The sequence below is a fragment of the Hyperoodon ampullatus genome (assembly GCF_949752795.1).
Source record: "Hyperoodon ampullatus genome assembly, chromosome: 3".
Taxonomy (NCBI): Eukaryota; Metazoa; Chordata; class Mammalia; order Artiodactyla; family Ziphiidae; genus Hyperoodon; species Hyperoodon ampullatus.
In genome coordinates, this window is record NC_136916.1 from 57,764,377 (window position 1) to 57,783,711 (window position 19,335).

The 19,335-nt window shown below is 54.8% G+C and overlaps 1 protein-coding gene across 3 annotated transcripts in view; it reads left to right on the forward strand.

Annotated features, from left to right (window-relative positions):
- The window catches only part of MAP2K5 (mitogen-activated protein kinase kinase 5), a 260,205-nt gene extending 259,722 nt beyond the window's left edge, over nucleotides 1-483 (forward strand). For all 3 annotated transcript variants that reach the window (XM_079699882.1, XM_079699883.1, XM_079699884.1), the window contains one exon: nucleotides 24-483. In XM_079699882.1, coding sequence (XP_079556008.1) covers nucleotides 24-128 — 105 coding nt within the window. In that variant the 3' untranslated portion in view covers nucleotides 129-483. The remainder of the gene's footprint in view (nucleotides 1-23) is intronic.
- The last annotated feature ends 18,852 nt before the right edge of the window (nucleotides 484-19,335 follow it).

A 19,335-nucleotide genomic window follows, 5' to 3' on the forward strand; every position in this document is an offset into this window, starting at 1 on the left:
CAGCTTCCTCCTCTTCCCCGCAGGGCCACCCATTCATCGTTCAGTTCAATGATGGAAATGCCACCGTGGTGTCCATGTGGGTGTGCAGGGCACTGGAGGAGAGGCGGAGCCAGCAGGGCCCCCCCTGAGGCTGCAGTGTGATGCTGAAAGCCCAGGACTGGTCACCAAGGGGAAAACGTGCCTGTTGTGCCCTTCGTTTGCTGTCCGCACCAGAAGAGCTTTGCTGGACTCACCTTCGACTCTGCTGGCAGATGACCTTGCCTAGGGAGCCCTCAAGGGTGGCCAACCCCTGCAGGGCAAGCCCTCGCCACCCCCCCCCCCCGGGTCTGGAGGCCTGACTGGCAGGGAGGGTAGAGGGGTCGGGGCATCGAGAAGAGAGGCCCCTACGCCCTTGCTTCCCTTCCTTTTTCCTGACATTCTCCTTTGTAAAGGGTCAGGCCCCGTCAGTATCGCTGATGGGAATAAAAATATTACTGCTTTGTGACTGCCCACCGCCAGGAGGGTTGTGCTGTGCAGAGGGTCTGTTGCCCACCCAGGGCTGGGAGCGGCACAGGGATATGTGTGGCAGTGCCAGCCCCCCAGGAGCGCTTCCTGCAGTTCTGTGACAAGGCCCACAGCCCGGCCCATTTGACAGGTGAAAAATTGAGGCGTGGAGGTCCCTGAACCAAGTCCCACAGCGAAGAGTGGCCAAGCCAGCACTAGAGCTAAGATCTCAGGACCCACGTCATGTGCCCCTTGCTGGGCTGGAGTTTGTCCCCACGCTCACGGGTCAGGCAGTCCCAGCAGCAGCTCCAGCTCCAACACAGTGATCTGATCTGGGGCCGTGGGTGAGGAAGGAGACCAAGAGCTGGGAAGAAGCCTGGGGTGGTTCTGAGAGGCCCTCCTTCCCTCCCACCCCACACCCCGCCACCAGCTCCTCTCTACAGCAAGCTGGCCCTCACTGCCCTTGACGTCACGCCCAGGGAACCTCACTCACCTCGGGCCATTCACAGCCATCCTGTTAGGTAATCCTCTCCATCACCGCCAGGTAAGTGTGTTACCCCCGTTTTACAGGTGAGGAACCGAGGCTCAGAGAGGCTCGGGTTGCACTTGGAGGTCTAAGTGGCATCCTGACACATCCAAAAGCAAACTCCTACACCACGCACGCATCCAGAACCTCCTCTACCACTTTCCCGTCTCCATCCTCCTGGTGCCCACTCCAACATACTGGGACTTGGCCTTGCCTCCTTTCTTTCTCTTTCACACCGCACATATAGCCTACCTGGAAGTCCTGCTGTCTTTGCCTTCAAACTGCATTGATTCCACCACTTCCCATCCTCATCCAAGGCACCACCGCTGGACCACTGCAACAGACTCCTACCAGGCACCTGCCCCTGCAGTCTATTCTCCACACAGCCACTAGAGGGAGCCAGGTAGAACAAGGCAGATCCTGGCCCTCCCCGCTTGGAACCTCCAGGGGCTCCAGCTCACTCAGAAAACAAGACAAAGACCCAGCAATGGCCTGTGTGACCCTATACAGTCTGCCCCCATTATCTCTGACCTCAACTCCCATCACCCCCAACTCTCACTCTACTCCAGCCACCTGACCACCTTACTGACCCTTGAACATCCAGGGACACTCCCCCACTCAGGGCCACAGCAGAGACACCTAGCTGACCCCCAAAGGTTCATGCTCCCTCCATAGTGTAGGGCTGTGGGGAAGCTGCTACCCGGCCCCAGACCAGCTCTCCCAATCCCCCTTGCATTTAACGGCCTTGTGGCTGGTTCTCATCAATTGAAGCAGATGGTAGGTTGCTTCCTGGCCAAGAAGCTTAAAATGCAGATGTGCCTTCTGTGTTACATGTTTCTCCATCCTCCTGCTAAATGGAAAAATGACTATATTGGGAGGTGCGGGAGGCTGAAGTCCGAAAGGAAGGAGCCTGAATCCTTGAATCACCAGTTGGAAGAACATGCTGCCCCCAGGAACCCCTGCACTGGACTGTTAAATGAGCTTGAACTAAACTATTTTGCGTTTATGTTACTGGCAGCTAGTGTTATGCCATCTAACATAGGCCTTCATACCGGGTGCAGGACGCTCTTTCTCCAAATATCCACATGACTCACTTCTGTCCCATTCAGGACTTCGTTCATATGGCATCTCAGTGAGTCCTGACCTGACCGCTCTATTTAAAATCACAACCCGCCCACACCTGCCCCCTGGGACTCGTGTTCCCCTTGCCTGCACCACTGTCCTCCATTGCATTTGTTACAAACCACTAATTGTACTCATTTATTCTATCTTCCATCTCCTCCCTTCCCCGCCTCCCCATTAGAATGTACACTGCACAAGGGCAGAGATTCTGGTCAGTTTTCTTCATGTGGCATCCACCCCTCCAGTGCCAAGAACAGGTCCTGGCCTCGTAGGTGCCCAGTAAATGTGGCCTGAGTGGAAACTGGCTGCACTGTGATTCCCAGCACTGCTCAGCCCTTTGCCCATGAAGGGCTCAGCCTATGTGAGGCATCCTTTTGTTTCCTGGGGCAGAGTTGTCATGTTCTTGGTAACACTCTTCAAGGTGGTACAGGCCTCCAGCTGCCCCTGGGCCTGGGCAGAGCACCTGCCACATCCCTGGGGCTGGGAGGTCACAGGATTAGATGAGGCCCGGGCCAGCGAGGCTGCTGCTCCCCAGGTCAGTGCTCAGGGCAGGGAGAGCTTCACGGAGCATGTGTTGTGGACTTTTTGAGGAGGAGACGCTCCCCAGAGGGGCCTCCCCAGCCCAGAACATGAACCAGCCACCACCCAGACGTGAAGTTCATTCTTGATTTGAGAAGATTCACCCAGCCAGCCTGCTATCCCCAAATCCCGAACCGGGGGAGGGAGGGAAAATGATCAGGCATCCCATGCAAGCACTGTGCTGAGGGCTTACTTTATCTACCTGTTTAATCTCTGCAGAAATCACTTGAGGTAGGAGGTATTATTAATCTGCCCGTTTTACAGATGGAGAAACCAGAGCACAGAGAGGCTAAGAGACTTGCCCAAGGACACCCAGCAAGTAAGTAGCAAAGTACCGTTTGGAACTCAGAGCCGTTCTCTTAACCCTGGCTCCAGAAGTCAGTTCCACAAGCACTACATATGTAACACGTGAGCGCGCACACACATACCCTGTCCTCAGGAACTCTGGTGTGCAAAGATACTATATCCGTACCTTCGGAGTGGGGCCCAGGGGCCTGCTCTGTGGCCACCCCCAGGACACAAAGGCAGAGCGTCCTCCACTGGCACTGAGAAACACTGCTCTGGAGGGCTCATCAAGGCCCTGGACCTGGAGACCAGCTTCCAGGATGACCTTGGACAAAGCATGTCTCCATCTGAGCCTCAGTTTCCTCTTTGGTAAATGCAGGAGTTGATCCCACTGAGTTCTGGAGTTCCTCCCAGCCCTGATGTTCCAGAACAGGGGTTCTCACCTTTTGGCGCCATGGACCTCCACAGGTGTCCCACAGAAGTGACAGACCCTCACGCCAGAATAACGTGCACCCACACGCTCGCACACACAGTTTTGTCCACAACTTAGGGTTCGTGGAGCCCTGGAACCCACTCACTCGTGGACTTCACGTCTGGAGCCCCAGCTTTGGGGTGGCCCTCAAGGTCTAAGTTTCCCTTGGGTTCAGTCTTGGGAAGATGGGGAGCTGGGTGACACCTGAGGGCTTCTCCTGCATAGAGCCCTCTGGCTAACAGGCAGGGCCCTCTTTGGCCTATTTAGGCTCAGTCATCCCCCCAGTCACCCTTGACAGCCCCAAGGCCAAGCCGCCCTTGCCCTGAGGGGTCATGGAGGACTGAGACCTGGAACACAGAGGGACAGGAATGAGCTCTCCCCTCTGCCCAGAGTGATACTTCACCCACCGTCACTCCGCCCGTGCAGCCAACCTCCACTCCTCCCTTGAGGCCCCTCTCAAACAGCACCACCTCTTCGAAGCTTCTCTGGTACAGATGTGAGCCCCCTGAGGGTCTGACTCATCACCCCAGGACCTGGCCAGGGCGGCACATGGCAGGTGCTCTGAGTGTGGGAGGGCTGGAGGACTGGAAGGGTCAGGCCCGCAGGCCCCTCCCCAGGGCTTGTCACTATCCTGTTCTGGTTTCTCACTCCAACCCTCAGAGACACCCATTTGCCTTCTAACCAGGACATCCAGGAGACCAGACCGCCATGGGATGCAGCCTCAGGCCTCAGACCCTCAAGCCTGGAGGGGGGTGTTTCTGGGACAGGTCAGTTCTCGTGGAGCCCGCAGTTCACACTGGGAGGTGGGTGTCACCTGAGCCTGGAGGCAAGGAGTCCCCTCAGCACTCAGCCCGCTGGACCTTCCTTGTCCTGCCCTTGGTTTTCCCATCTGGGAAGTATGGCTTACAGGACCCCAGGGCTTTGGAGATGCTCCAAGAAGGCAATGGGGACAGGGTGGGACCCTTGTTCCCCACATGTGGTCAGACAAAGGCCTTGTGGCCCAAAGCAATGTGACCCAGAGCTGAGCCCAGCCCATTTGGGGGTTGTCAGGTAAGATGGGCTGGGTGCCGTAACCCGGCTGAGGAAGCCATGGGTGCCCTGCCTGCAGGCCAAGAACCTGGGGCCTTGCACTTGAGCTGAACAGACGTGAATCTTTGGGGGGAAGGCATATGCTTCCAGATCTCTGCACACTCAGTGCTGAAGGCCAGAATATAACCTCAAAGTGAGGCCCTGGGATGGTGCCAGGCATGCAGGCAGGCAGCTCCGCAGACCCCCTCTGTCGCACAGGTTGGTTAGACGGGGATGGACAGCTGCCTCCATGTGGGCTGGGGGAACCCAGAGAGGGTCATGATGCTGCCTCAAAGATGTCTTCCATCCCCGCTGGCTGCTGCCCAAATTCCCCACTGGAGCTTCGTCCTGTAGTTAAGTCTGGGCCCTATTAGGATGGGAGGCTGTGTTCACAGAGTACAGGGAGGGTGGGGAGAGAGGCAGTGCCAGGCAAGGCTGCAGAAGAGCATGAAACAACAGAAGCAGGAGGGCAAGAAGGGAGCCAGCGCCAACAGCCCACAGCAGCCCAGGCAGCCAGTGGGGTCCTGACTCCACACTTGAGGCCAGGTGGGCTCCCAAGGCTGTACTGGGTCCAAGTCCCAACCCCTCATTGAGGGGCTGGGGTGCTTTCCCTTCAAGCAGCCAGAAATGGCTCAATCCAACCACAGGTGGGAGGCTGAGGCCAGGATCAAGGGAGGGGAGCCTAGGCAGGTGGAAGCAGGAAATGGCCCAGGACACAGCCCCCAAGCCTGGTCCCTGTGGGCGCTGGCTGCTAGTGCAGGGGAGGGGGAGCAGAAGGGAGATGGGAGGAGGTCACCAGCCCTCGGTGGCAGAGCTGGGTTGTTGTTTTTTTTTTTGCGGTCCGCGGGCCTCTCACTGTTGTGGCCTCTCCCGTTGCGGAGCACAGGCTCCGGATGCGCAGGCCCAGGGGCCATGGCTCACCGGCCCAGCCGCTCCGCGGCATATGGGATCCTCCCAGACTGGGGCACGAACCCGTGTCCCCTGCATTGGCAGGCGGACTCTCAACCACTGCGCCACCAGGGAAGCCCAGAGCTGGGTTTTGATGGCACTTCCTGGCTTTGTCATGACTCCTTTCCGGTTGGCAGAAACCGTGTCCTGATCCACCCGAGATGCCGGTAACCTGAGAGACAGGCAGGTGGGTGCGGCTGGCAATGGGTGGGACCCTGCAGGAGGCAGCCAGGTGGAGTCCCAGACACAGCCTGGGCTGGCACACTTTATAATCCAAGATGGATTATAAAGTGGGGCAGGGGGAGCCAGCAGAGCCCAGGCCTCGTAATGACAAATTTTCTGCTAAACAACTACAAATATTCGCCGTAACTTTGGACAGAGTCTGAAAAAGACTGTTTCCTCCCTTGGCGGTATCATTTGTCTTGTTTTGAAGCCACGAGATTGCAGGGACGAACTTATAGACTAAACTTTGTCTTAATTGCTGTGGTGTCACCACCTCTGTGGCAGATAACAACACAATGAACAAGTCGATGGGGCTGAGCCCTCCAGGCCCTTCTTCTAAAGTGAGACAAATTTCCCTCCTTTGAGCCCAACAGTCCATCGGCAGCTCTGTCATTTATTTATCTCCCTAACAGTTTGCATTAACTTGCAAGGGATAAATAGTCTCTCCTGCCCTCAGACTTAGTTAAAAGCATCCAGTCAGGCTGTGTTGCTGGTTCTTCCCCAAATTTGCCTTTTATCTTTCCCCCATTTGGGGAGGTGGGTAGTAGGGAGAGCAATGGGGTGCACACTGAGAAAAGCAGTGAGGGTGGCAGGATGAGAAAAGAGCATGGAGGGTCCCCGGAGTTCCAGTGTCCAGATCACTTTAGTTCTGAGAAAGAGGAGAAATAGTGCTGTCTTGCAGTGTCAGCTGGGCACAGCACACTGCCTTCACACTTGCCTTTGTTGTTCCTCCCAGCACCCCTGCAAAGGCAGGGGCATGGTTGCCCCACCCGTCTCCCACTCCGTGTTCCCATCACAGGGGGTGATGCTCTCCTCCTTGAACGAGCTGAGCCCTTTCTGCCTGTGAGCCATTGCACAGGCTGTTCCCTCAGCCCCGGACACCTTTCCCCGCCACCGTTTTTCTCCTGCCCAACTCCTACTCATCTTCCAAGGCTCAGCTGAAATGCTCTGGGAAGGCCCTTTCTGACACCCACCCACCCTGGATCCCCGTCACTGCGCGACCTCACTGTCTTGTCCTCATTGCTTTTCTTGCACCGTCTGTCTGCCTTGTTCCAGTGAGAGCCCCAAGAAGGCAGGAGCTGGGGCACTGCCTGGCATTCAGGAGATGCTTAAGAAATAATGATTAAATAAATGGAGGGGAGGCTGGCGGGGCTGGTAGGGCTTCAGAGAACTTAGTGACCCGGCCTCCACCATCCCCCCATCTAGGAACAAGACCCTAGTTAACACTGCACAGCTGTGGAGTGTGGGTGCTCTTCAATCTCCTCTCTCTTGTTCTGCATTTTCCTAATATAATGCAACAAACATATTATTTTTATAATAAAAATAATTTGTTTTAAAGGTATTTCAAACCTCTTGGTCAGCAAGGCAGTAGGCGAGGCAGCATTCAATGTGAGTTCTTCTGACACCCAAGTGGAACCCTTCTCCTCCTCCCCCCGCCCTCCACGGCCTCCTGGACCCCTTTTTGACAATCCTGTGTGGGAGGCAGCAGAATGTAGCGATGAAAGGCATGGGCTTGGAGTCACACAGACCTGGGCCCAAGTCCTGGCTCCTCCACTGACTCGCTGTGTGACCCTGGGCAGGATGCCTAACCTCTCTGGAAAGGCCTGTTTCCTTATTGGTAAAATGGGGTAACAAGAGTGTCCACCTAATGGGTTGTTGGTGTCATTATTGAATCATCCTCCATGCTGACCATGACATGCACAAAACACTTCCAAAGGGCTGGTTTCCTCCCCCATCCTGCAGGCACCCCTGCCCCACATATACACAGATCCACACAGCCACTCCTCAATCCCTGTGACTCCCCACTTTTTCATCTGCCCCCTGCCCTTCAGGTCTGGAGAAGGACAAATGATGAGGATAATAAGACACATCACCGCCAGTGAGGGCCACTGCACATCTGGCATGAGGGCCTGGCATGGGCATTCTGGCCTCTCATGGCAGTGCCTGTGGGTGACCACAATGCTCCCCACCAGTGTGTTCCTCAGCCCACACCCAGGCCTGCCTTGGCTTCCCCAGGAGGTTTGTGCAGCTCAGGGCAATACCTCCAGGCTCAGCCCTGGCCATACCCAGTCAGGGCAAAGCTCTGGATTCCAGGCAGTAGCTCAGGAGGCTGAGGGTGTGGACAGAAGTGCCCCCACCTGGATGCACACATGCTCTCATCCATATGCTGTAGTCGTCAAGTTCCCACATACACTCCAGCTTCCCAGGGCCTCTTTTTTGAGAGACAACTGTAGGAGGCAGAATATGACAGCCCCCTAAAGATGTTCACATCCTGACACCCAGAATCTATGAATATATACATAGATTACAGGGCAAAGGGGAATTAAGATTCTTATTCACCTGACTTTAAAGATTATCCTGGGACTTACCTGGTGGTACGGTGGTTAAGATCCACCTGCCAATGCAGGGCACACGGGTCTGAGCCCTGGTCCGGGAAGATCCCACATGCCGCGGAGCAACTTAGCCCTTGTGTCACAACTACTGAGCCTGCGCTCTAGAGCCCACATGCCACAACTACTGAACCCGCGTGCCTAGAGCCTGTGCTCCACAACGAGAAGCCACTACAATGAGAAGCCCTTGCACCGCAACGAAGAGTAGCCCCCGCTCACCGCAACTAGAGAAAGCCCGCACACAGCAACGGAGACCGAACACAGCCAAAAATTAATTAATAACAAAAATAATTAAGTTAAAAAAAAAGATTTTCCTGGATTATCCAGGTCAGCCCAGTGTAATTATAAGGGTCCTTTATTTATTTTATTTTATTTTTGCAGTACGTGGGCTTCTCACTGTTGTGGCCTCTCCCGTTGCGGAGCACAGGCTCCGGACGCGCAGGCTCAGCGGCCATGGCTCACGGGCCCAGCCGCTCCGTGGCATGTGGGATCTTCCCGGACCAGGGCACGAACCCGTGTCCCCTGCATCGGCAGGCGGACTCTCAACCACTGTGCCACCAGGGAAGCCCTATAAGGGTCCTTTAAAGTGGAAGAAGGATGGGGCTCCCCTGGTGGTCCAGTAGTTGAGACTCCACGCTTCCACTGCAGGGGGCATGGGTTCGATCGATCCCTGATGGGGGAAGTTCTACCTGCTGTGAGGTGCAGCAAAAATGAAGAGGGAAGCACAGGCAGAGAGATTTGAAGTTGCTACACTGCTGGCTTTGAAGAAGGACCCAGGAGCCAAGGAATGCAGGTGGCCTCTAGAAGTTGGAAAAGGTAAGGAAATGGATTCTCCCTAGAGCCTCCAGAAGGAATGCAGCCCCACTAATGCCTTGATTTTAGCCCAGTGAAACCCATTTCTAACTTCGGACCTCCAGAATTATAATATCAATACAATTGTGTTGTTTTAAAACACTGTGGTGGGCTTCCCTGGTGGTGCAGTGGTTGAGAGTCTGCCTGCTGATGCAGGGGACACGGGTTCGTGCCCCGGTCCGGGAGGATCCCACATGCCGCGGAGCGGCTGGGCCCGTGAGCCATGGCCTCTGAGTCTGCGCGTCCGGAGCCTGTGCTCTGCAACGGGAGAGGCCACAACAGTGAGAGGCCCGCGTACCACACACACACACAAAAACACTGTGGTAGTTATGGCAGCAATAGGAAACTAAATGTCTCCTCTTCATTTTCCAGCCCAGGCTGTCCCAAATGCCTTTGGAATACACTGTTCCGTGCATACAGCCCTTTACAGTTTACACAGCCCATATTCCAGGCCCCCACCCTCAGCTGCCCTCCCCACTCACCAGCCTTTGCCGGCTCTCCTCTCTCCCTCCCTCCCCCCACCTCTCCCAGCACCATGCACCCAGTACCACCAACTCCCATTCTCCAGGAGTCAGTTTCCCTCCTCCAGTTCCACTCCCCTCCCCATTTCCCTCCCCAACAGGGCTCAGAACTCAGCCTCCTTGAGCCCTGGAGGCTGACCCTTACAGGGCCTCAGTCATCCCAGTACCAAGGACTAGGGACTCCCCCCAGGGCCCAGTAGAGACTCTGAAGACACTGTTTATTCATCAGATCCTTCCTCAGCACCTCCTGTGTTCCAGGAGCTGGGGACACAGTAGGGATCAAGGCAAACTAGTCCCTGCACTCTGGAGCCTCAGTTTCCTCAACTGCAAAATGGGGATAATAATATCTACTTTGCAGGGTTATTGTGAAGATTAGAAATGCATTTATGACAAACGTCTAACAGTAGATAACAGAAAAGTAATAGCTATTATTATTATAAGTATTAGTCTTTAGGTGTGATTCATTCATTTCCTTGTAGTCTCTGGTGTGTGGGGAGGTACAACTAAAAAAAATAAAAGTAAAATAATAAAGCAGGGTAAAGGGATAGAGAGGGACAGGATTAGGGCTGGGGTGGAGCAGTGGTATTGGGAGGAGGGTCACTTTCCTATTTCCATTGATACCAGCTAAGAAAACTGGAGCTCCCACTGTGTGCCAGGCTCTAGGCTGGGGCCCCTCATCTCATTTAGTTCTGACAACATTCCTGTGATGCCAGCATGCCCATTTCATGATTGAGGAAGCTGAGGTTCAGAGAGGTGAAGCAATTCACCCAAAGCCACACAGCCAGGAAGTAGTAGCCATAAGATTTAAACCCAGATCTGTCTGGTGTGAAGGTTGTTTCCTCAGCAACAGCTGTCTCCCTGTAAGATGCAGACTATGTTCTTTCAGAACTCTCGCTCCACTAAGAGACATGGAACACTCCACTGTCACTTCGTCCCAGACCGTGTCGTAATAAAGGCACATGCCACATACATCAGGAGGCAGAGGAAGAAGAGAATTATCAGTGGGGAAAGAGGGAACACCTCAACAATATTTGCAGAGGAATGACTGGTTCCTGATTCCTGAGCAGTGAGCTTTCATTTACATCTGCAGAGGGAGAAGGCTGGCTGGGCCCCCCTCTCTGGGGAGGCCCCATCTCTCCTGGAGAAAGGAAGATAGTCATTTCTCCAGACCAGAAAAGCCAGTGGGGTGCCAAGACAATTTAATGGGGAGAAGATAATATTTTCAACAAATGGTGCTCTGGCAACTGCATATCTGTATGCAAAAGAATAAATTTGGATCCCTACCTCCTATCAGACACAAAAAATTAACTGTAAATGGAACAGAGACCTAAATGTAGGAGTTAAAACTATAAAGGTCTTAGAAGAAAACATAGGAGTAAATCTTATGACCTTAGGTTCAGCAAAATCTTCTCAGTTTTGACACCAAAAGCACAAGCAGCAAAAAATAAAAGACAAATTGGACATCATCAAAATTAAAAACAAAAGACATCATTAGAAAGTGAAAAGACAACTCACAGGGCAGGAGAAGATATTTGCAAATTACATATCTGATAAGGGACTTGTATCTAGAATATATAAAGAACTCTTTCAATTTAATAATAAAAATACCAACAATCCAGTTGAAAAAGTGGGCAAAGGATCTGAATAAACATTTCTTGAAAGATGTACAAATGGCTAATAAGCACATGAAAAAGATGCTCAAAATCATTACTCAGCAGAGAAATACAAGCCAAAACCACAGTGAGATACCATTTCACACCCAGTAGAATGGTATAATAAAAAAAAAATAATAAAAAGTGCTGTCAAAGATGTGGAGAAATCAGAGCCCTCGTACATTACTGATGAGAATATAAAATGGTGCAGTGCTTTGGAAAACCAGTTCTGGCAATTCCTTAAAAAAAGATAAACATAGAGTTACCATGTGACCTGACAATTCTACACCTAGTATGTACCCAAGAGAAATGAAAACATACAGTCACACAAAAATTTGTACATTAATGTTCATTGCAACTTCATTCAAAATAGCCAAAAAGTAGACACAACCCAAATATTCATGAGTGGATGAAAAAACAAAATGTGGATATCCATACAATGGACTATTATTTGTCAATAAAAAGGAATGAAGTACTGATAGATGCTACTGCATAGATGAACCTTAAAAACATGCTCAGTGAAAGAAGCCAGACACAAAAGACCACATATTGTACATTTCCAATTATATGAGAAGTCCAGAATAGGCAAAGAGAAAGTAGATTAATGGTTGCCAGGGTCTGGGGGAGGGGGGAAGATGGGGTGATATCTAATAGGTATGGGTTTCTCTTTGGGGTGATGAAAATATTCTAAAATTGATAGTGGTGATGGTGTACAATTCTTTGAATACATGAAAAACCATTGAATTGTACACTTTAAATATGTGAATTACATCACAATAAAGCTCAACCTGTCCCAGCAAGCAGACTGAACTCCACCAATGTTCAGGCAGCTGCCCAGAATTGATCTGAGGCTGTCAGGGAAGGGGAACTCACAGATATTGAGTACCTACTCTGTGCTGTCTGCTTGTGCAAGGCTGGGACTATGGGGAGAATTTTCAGGAGCCTGAGAGTGAATCCCTGCTTAAATTGTGCACCCAAGGCACTCAATCTAGTCCCAGACCTGGCTATGTGCCATACACCCAGCACCTTATTTAATCCTTATGACATCCTTGTGGGACCCAGGATATCCCTGACCCTGTAAGGCCAGGAAATATTTTACAGATGCAAGTTTGGAGACTCAAACAGAGCAGAACTGGGATTTGAACCCAAGCCTTGCTGAGTCCAGAGTCTGTTCTCTTTCCAGCCCCTCCGCCCACCATGCTGTGTGGAGGAGGCCCTGGAAAGGAAGCCCTTGCTACCAGGGAGCGCTCAGCAAGCCTGCCAGCTGCTCCCCACCTGCCTGCCAGAGCCCATTCCCCGCCTCCTGTGAGAACCAGCCTTCAGCCTTCAGAGGCTCTGCCTGAGTAGCCTTGCCTGAATCTGTGTGGAGGCTGAGAATCCCAAGACCTTCCTAGACATGACCAGGAAGCATAGAACCTACAACTCTTGAAGAACCTGATTGGCCACTAAACAACAAGTGCACCGTTCAATCACTATGGCCAGCAAGTCTGGTCATAGCCCTTCCATTCAAATATTGTTCACTCATTCATTTAACATGTTGAGCACCAACTGTGTGCTAGGCCTTGTTCTAAGCCCTGGGAATACAACAGCAAACAAAACATTCCAGTGGGAGAGACAGAAAACACGCACAAACAAATCAGGAAATATTAACCAGTGAACAATCCAATGAAGAAAATAAAATAGCATCAGACAGACAGGAGTGAAGGGTCCGGGCAAGCAGATAGGCTTAGAGGAGGCTCAGTGTAGTGACCAGGAGAGTCCTCTGAGGCTTCTGAAAGGCAGGCACTGAGGAGAGAAATGAAGGTAGCCTGCTCTGTGGGGCGGAAGCCTCTAAGGGCCATTGAATTTTCTTCCTGTGTGTTCCTTGGCTTGGTAGGAAATTTCTAAGTGCCCACAGAGTCTCCCCTGTGCTAAAGATCTTGGATAGAGAGAGACTTAGGGCTAAGCTGGGACTGACAGCAGGTGAACCCCTGGGGGAGGGGAGGCAACTGGGACCCAAACTAGAGATTTTGGGTTGGGGAGGAGTCCTGGCGCCAGCTGAGATACCCACCCTCTTTCACAAATACCTCTGTTCAGGCCTTGGGGATATCTATGTCTGGTTGGGGCAAATAAGTCTGTCCTGGGCTCCCTCCTCAGTCCCTCCCAGCCTAACTTGCATCCCCAAGTGCAGAGAGAGCCCCAGATTGGGCAGAGCCAGGCCCTGCCACCTTCAAACCATTCTCAAGTCCTCCAGGCTCTGCCCCTCCTCTAAGCTTAAGCGACCTACACTCAAGCAGTGTCCCTCAAGCTCCAGCCCCCATCCCCTCAGGGCTCCAGAAGAAAGATGTTTATCTGCAGTGCCCTTGGGCCTCTGAGTCAACCCTTCACTCCTGCAAATTGCCAGTGTGCCCATCCTACAGATGCACATATTGAGGCCAAGTCAAGGTCCATGGTTACTCAAGTGGACAGTAGAACTGGATCTAGGCTGAGACTTTTTTCCCTCCTTTTGATGTCCCCAGGGAGAAGTCCTTCATTGGCAGGAGCGCTGGCCTGGCCTCTGATCCCCAAGAGCCGGGTCTGGGAGGCAGGAACCCGGAGTGTATGGCCTCCGGCAAGCCCTGGGCCCTCCCTGGAGCTTCAGTCTTCCCGTCTGCACACGGAGCGAGGTGGGCACTTCTGAGCACCTTCGTGCAGGTTCTGTGGCCCCCGCCTCCCCCGCGACCTCGCCTCTGCTCTCAGCTGCGGCCAGCAGGCCCCGCCCAGCCACCTTCATTTGCTCGGGCCGGGCCGCCGGGAGGGGCTAGGGTCTATCTGGTCGTCGGATTAATATGCAGATATTAAGTAAACAATAAATTAGCAAAACTACAAGAAAATTTTACAGCCCTTTGCATTTGGCAATCATTGAGTGTTAATTAGAAATTCATTACAATTAAAACCCTGCCTAAACAGGGCCTGCGCGCCTTAATTACATCTGATTTTTAATTCAGAATACGTGTTTACACAGTAAGCGCTACGTACCCCATGATTATCCCCAATCCTCTTTATACTGTACTAATTATGTAAATTAAACCTAATTAACTGACGAAAACTGCCGTTAATTCAACTGGTAAAAGATATGTGCTTGAGGAGGAGGAGCGGCCGCCCAGCCCCAGCCCAAGCGGGAGCCGGAATGGGCGTGGGACGCCCGGCTGCGTGCATGCGACGCCGGGGGCTCAGAGGCAGCACGGACCCAGGGCTGGTCGGTTGCAAGCCAGGCGCGTTCCTGATCCACAGTCTGGCCCTCCGACCCTGGTGCACACGGCAGTGGATAAAAGATTCAGCGCCAATGGGGTCAGGAAGGCCAAGGGCACGGACTCCCGCGGGTTCCTCAGGCTCTGGACAGGGCCGCACGACTCAGAGCCCTGTCTGAGCAAGAGGGGTGCCACCCTCCCCTGTCTGAGCCTGAGTTCAAGTTCAGCGCTGCCCCGCACTGGCTGCCTGCATCTAAGCAAGTGACCTGGCTTTGCTAGGCCTGTTTCCTCCTCACGGAGTGTTCTGAGGGCGATCCTAAAAGCTCCTCGTGAGCTGTGCAGCGCTTGTCTTCCTTCACTAAACGAGGCCCTACAGGCAGCGTGCAACGCACGACATTTGGGGTCTGGGAGATCAGCCTGCACCCCTTATTGACCGAGGAACCTGGGTGAGTTGGCTTCCACTGCCTGACCCTCGGTTTCCTGCCTGTAAAATGGGAATAAATGATCTCTACCTATTTCCAGGGCTGTTGTGAGAAAGGGCTCTCTGCAAACTGTAAAATGCTCTTTGTGGTGATACTAACCAGTTGGACGCTGGTCCAGAGCAGAGCCCAGCTCCGACCCCAAGACCCGCTCCCCGGAGATCACTACCCCTCAAGTGAGCGGTGCCGCCTCCTCAGCCTCTCTCCAAGCTCCTTTACGTCTTTCTCCAGTGCAGAGCCGGGTGAGAGAGCAGGCTGGGTCTGCGAAGCCGGACCGGGTGCAGGGAGCTGTCCGCAGTTTGGTTCTGAACGGAGACGCAGGGGTGAACCTGCACCCCCCTGGCGTTGCAACCCGCAAAGAGAACTTTTGTCTGAGAAGTCCCCGGGGCCCCGAGGCCCGGCTGCCGGGAGTTCTCTAGAGGCCGGCTCCAGAGGCGTTGCTGGCCCTCGCAGTACAATAGAGGCAGGGTAGGCAGGCCCTGCTCAGGGGAACCCTCCCCATCTTTTTCCCACTCCCAAGCCCCACCACCCCGGGGGCGTCCTGGCTCCGAGACCGTTGTCACCACCACGCCGAATTCTGAGATGCCTTTTAAAAAATCATTAGGAGGCTAAGAATAATTACCGAACGAGATTGTAATTATGGGGTGGGGAGGCCGGCCGAGGGAGGGGGGATGAGCAGGTGTAGGCTGGGGGCGGCTCTCGGACCGGGACGGAAAATAGGTTCCTGTCTTCCTTGGAGGGAAGTGGGGCGGGAGGGAGGTAGAGATCGGCAGAGTTAGAACGGGACAGAGGCAGAGCCTGGGAAAGACGCGCCAGTGGAGGGGCAAGAGTCAGAGAGAGAAAAGGGGCTGAGCAGGCTCTGGGAGGAAAGAAAGAAAGACAAGGAAATCCAAGAGAGAGAGACGGGAACTCTGGAAGGTGAAAGAGCAAGAACCCCTCTAGAAGAGACCGGGCAGCAGAGACTAAGCCCTCAAGCTTGGGGAGGAGGGTAGTTTCGTGGCCTCGGAAAACGCGTTAGCCAAAGGGAGAAGGAAGTGGCAAACGAGTCCTAGGGCCTGGCCGCCCCCTCTCTCCGAGGGTAGGCCTGGACGATCCGCTCCCACCCTCAGAGGCGTGTCTCAGGGTCCCTGCGACCCCGCAGAGAAGAGAGAAACAGAGAAGTGGAGGAGAAGGGCGAGACGAACCCTGGAGGAGCCGGAGTGCCGGAGGGGAGAGGGCCTGTAACCCAGAGCGGGAGGGAAAACGAGGGGGCGGGGGCGGGGGCGAGGGCGACCCGGAGCCGCTGGCCGCGGAAGATTTATGGCGCCGCCCGGGTTCCAAGGACGGGCAGCTCTCGTCGCTGCTGCCCGCGTCGGTAGCCGCCACGGCCGCTGCGCCCCCTGCCCTGGCGGCCCGCCGCGCCCCGGGCCATGCCTGCCATTATTAACTTCTGTTTGATTAGGGTAATTGTTCAAACTTGGGCCGGACAGTATGATTAATTATAGTTTAATTAACGTGTCCATTAAGGACACTTAATGCCACGGAGGGGTGGGGGGCGAGGGGGCGTACGGGTGCGGGCACAGAGGGAGGGAGTGCGACTGATAAGTCAAATAAGGAAAGACGGAGATTGAGAGAGAGCGAGAAGATGAGACCCACTGGGATAGTGGGGGAAAGGATGGTGAAGACAGAAGCCGACAGAGAAAAGAGAGGGGTGGAGAGAAATGGAGCTCTGGGAAGAGAGAAGATGCCAGGGAGCATCTGCAGCACCAGGGGCTAGAACCCCACCACGGGGAAACTGATTTCACAGGAGACCTAGGGAGTAGTCTAGTGGTCAGCTAGTAGTTGACCCCAGGTATCTCCCAGTGATGACTTAGCTCCAGCCCTGGGATGGTTGGTGTTGGTGGGGGGAGAGTCAAGGCCTAGGACCTCCAAACCCAGTTCCCGAGTCCACAGCTCAGTGAAGGAGGCAGGAGGTCGCCCCTCCCCAGGCTGGAGCTGTCCTGACACCTCGCATCCAAGTCTGAAGCCGTGGGGTAGTTGGTTCTGCCCCTTTCCAGCTGCCATCCCCTGGTACCCCACACCCTGATCTCTTCTCCGGCTCCCCACACTACTGGCTTCCCAAGGCCACTGCCTTGGCCCGAAAGTGCAGTACCCATCCCCTCTCCCTTTCCTTCTGAATCTTCCGTAGCCCCATTACCTGGCCTTGGTCTCGGTCCTGGCCCCTAAGCCGGGAGCGCTGAGGCCTTCTCACTTTGTTCTTGGGGGCAAACTTCGTGGCCCCGGGCCCTACCTCCCTCCTGGTCCCCTTAATGAGCTTGGGCCGCAGGTGCCGGGCGCAGGGAGCAGGTGTGTGGCCGCTTACCTGGGGCGCCCAGGCCCGGGGGCTGTGGGGAGGCGGAGGGCGCGGCGCGTGGCCCGCGGACTAGCGGACCCCGGGAGGGCGCGAGTGACTGAGCGGGCGGTGGGTGTGGCGCCCCGGCTCGCAGATGTCAGGCGCGCCCGCCCCGCGCTGGCCTCGCTACTCGGGCTGTCACCGCGCCTTGCCAGCCGCCGCGCCATGCGCTCCAGGCTTCGGCCTCCACTCCGGGCTCGTCCGGGGCATCAGGAGCAAAGGCACAGGGCACAAGTCTCCCCGCCCGGGACCCTGGAGCCCCGCGCATGTTGAGAGACGGCGCCGCGCGGGAGGGGCCAGCGGGACCGCGAGTGTGAGCGCGGGGAGCCCGGGAGCGCGGCTGTGCGCGCGCGCGGGGAGGGGCCGCGCCGTCACCCGGAGAGCCCGGCGGATCCCGGACTCCCGCCCGCCGCTCCGCCCGCCGCGCTCCTCCGTTCACCGCTCGCCCGGCTCCAGCCGCCGCCGCACGGTGAGTACCCGCGCCCTGTCTCTACAGCTTTTTTCGTTTAGTTCTTCCGATTTGGGTTCTTGTGGTGGTTGTTTTTATTATTATACCTAAAGACTCCATCGCCTCACTCTCTGCGCTGCCTGCCTCCCGCCTCGTCGCCCTCTCCAAGCTCACCCCTCAAGCCCCACGAGCAGGCGAGGGGGCTCCCTGAGCCGCCCTGGCCGCTGCTCCTTGTCGCTGTGCACAGCCCTTTGCCCGGGCTTTCCACTCTGGCTTTCGAAATTCGGTTCCTTTCCTAGGGTCCCCCTTCTCCTGGCTCCGGGGTCCGGAGCCCCCTCCCCCATTAGGGAAAACCCCGGGGGACTCCAGACCGTCAGCCTGGGGAGGACGCGCTCGGGTCAGGGCGCTCCCTTCACTGCATGCGGGCAAGGCACACTTGCCGATTTCGGGAAACCGAGAAGACATCATCATTTCCCAGAACCGTGGCGCCCTCGCCACCTCCCTAGCCTGAGAACCCTTAAAAGGGGGGTGCGGGGCTTTTCTTGCTGACCCCTCAGCCGAGGAGTTAGGACAGTGCTTTTGCCTCCTAAAATGTTGCAAGGGACTTCAACGCAAAAGGAGGGTCTACTAGTTTCAATTCGATCCACGGAGATAAAGATGAAACAGACAGATAACAGATAAATAGCTTGATACTTGAAGAAGGTATGAAGACAGATGGGAGAAAGAGGAGCTAGCGAGGAGAGACAGACAGCTCAGGAACAGATAAGACCGACAGATGCGGGGTACCTAGACAAACAGAGAGGGAGGGAGGGAGACAGACCGACAGAAGATCCCAGTTTCCTTGATGAAGCTTTTGAGCTCGGATGCCCTGTCCTGCTAGAGCTGCCCCCTTTGAAAATGGATTTGCCTTTTCTGCCGAGTTTAGGGGAGGGGCCCTCGGGGTTGGGCTGCCTGGGCCGCAGGAGCCCCTGCAGCCATGGGCCGGGTGGGAGCCTTCGGTGTCTGAGGACACGTGGCTGGGCTCAGCCACCTAGGGGGCCCCAAGCATCAATCCCCGGGTCCTTCCCGCTGCTGATGTCCGCAGACGCGGCTGCCTCCCTGCCTCGTCCAGAGAGCAAAGCTCGGGACCAGCAGGAACTTTTGACCTGGAGCCCTGTGGTGGCTTCAGAGACTGGCCAGGATCCTTCTCAGCCCATATGAGTCAGGACAGCCCGGCATGAAGGATACTCAAAAAAAAAAAAAAAAAAAAAGAAAAGAAAAAAAGAAAAAAAAAAGACGCCCCAAAAGAGGAAGCTCAGAACCTGGAGAGACTGCATTTGGCCTGAGTGGGAAAGGCATATCTGAAGAAGGAAGACTTAGGGAGTGGATGCCTAGAAGCAAAAGAGAAGTGGCTTCTGAGGAACTTCCTTGAGAACCTCTCCGTCCCACATGCTGACCCGGAGGGAAACCAGCTTTGGTCTGGAACACAGCTAAAAATGCAGAAAATGTGGTTAGGAATTGCTTGACCCTGATCCCACCGATGGTTGGAAAGAAAACGGTTTATATTTCCAGCCGGAATCTTTCTGCTCAACGAACGCGAGGTTCCGGGCGTGAGAGGAAAAGCTCGTGTTTGTGGAAAGCAGTGCTGTTATCCCGGGGAGCCGGCTTGGCGCGGAGCTGGGTGCAGTGGGGGCAACCCTGGGGCTGGGCACTCACGGCGTGCTTTGGA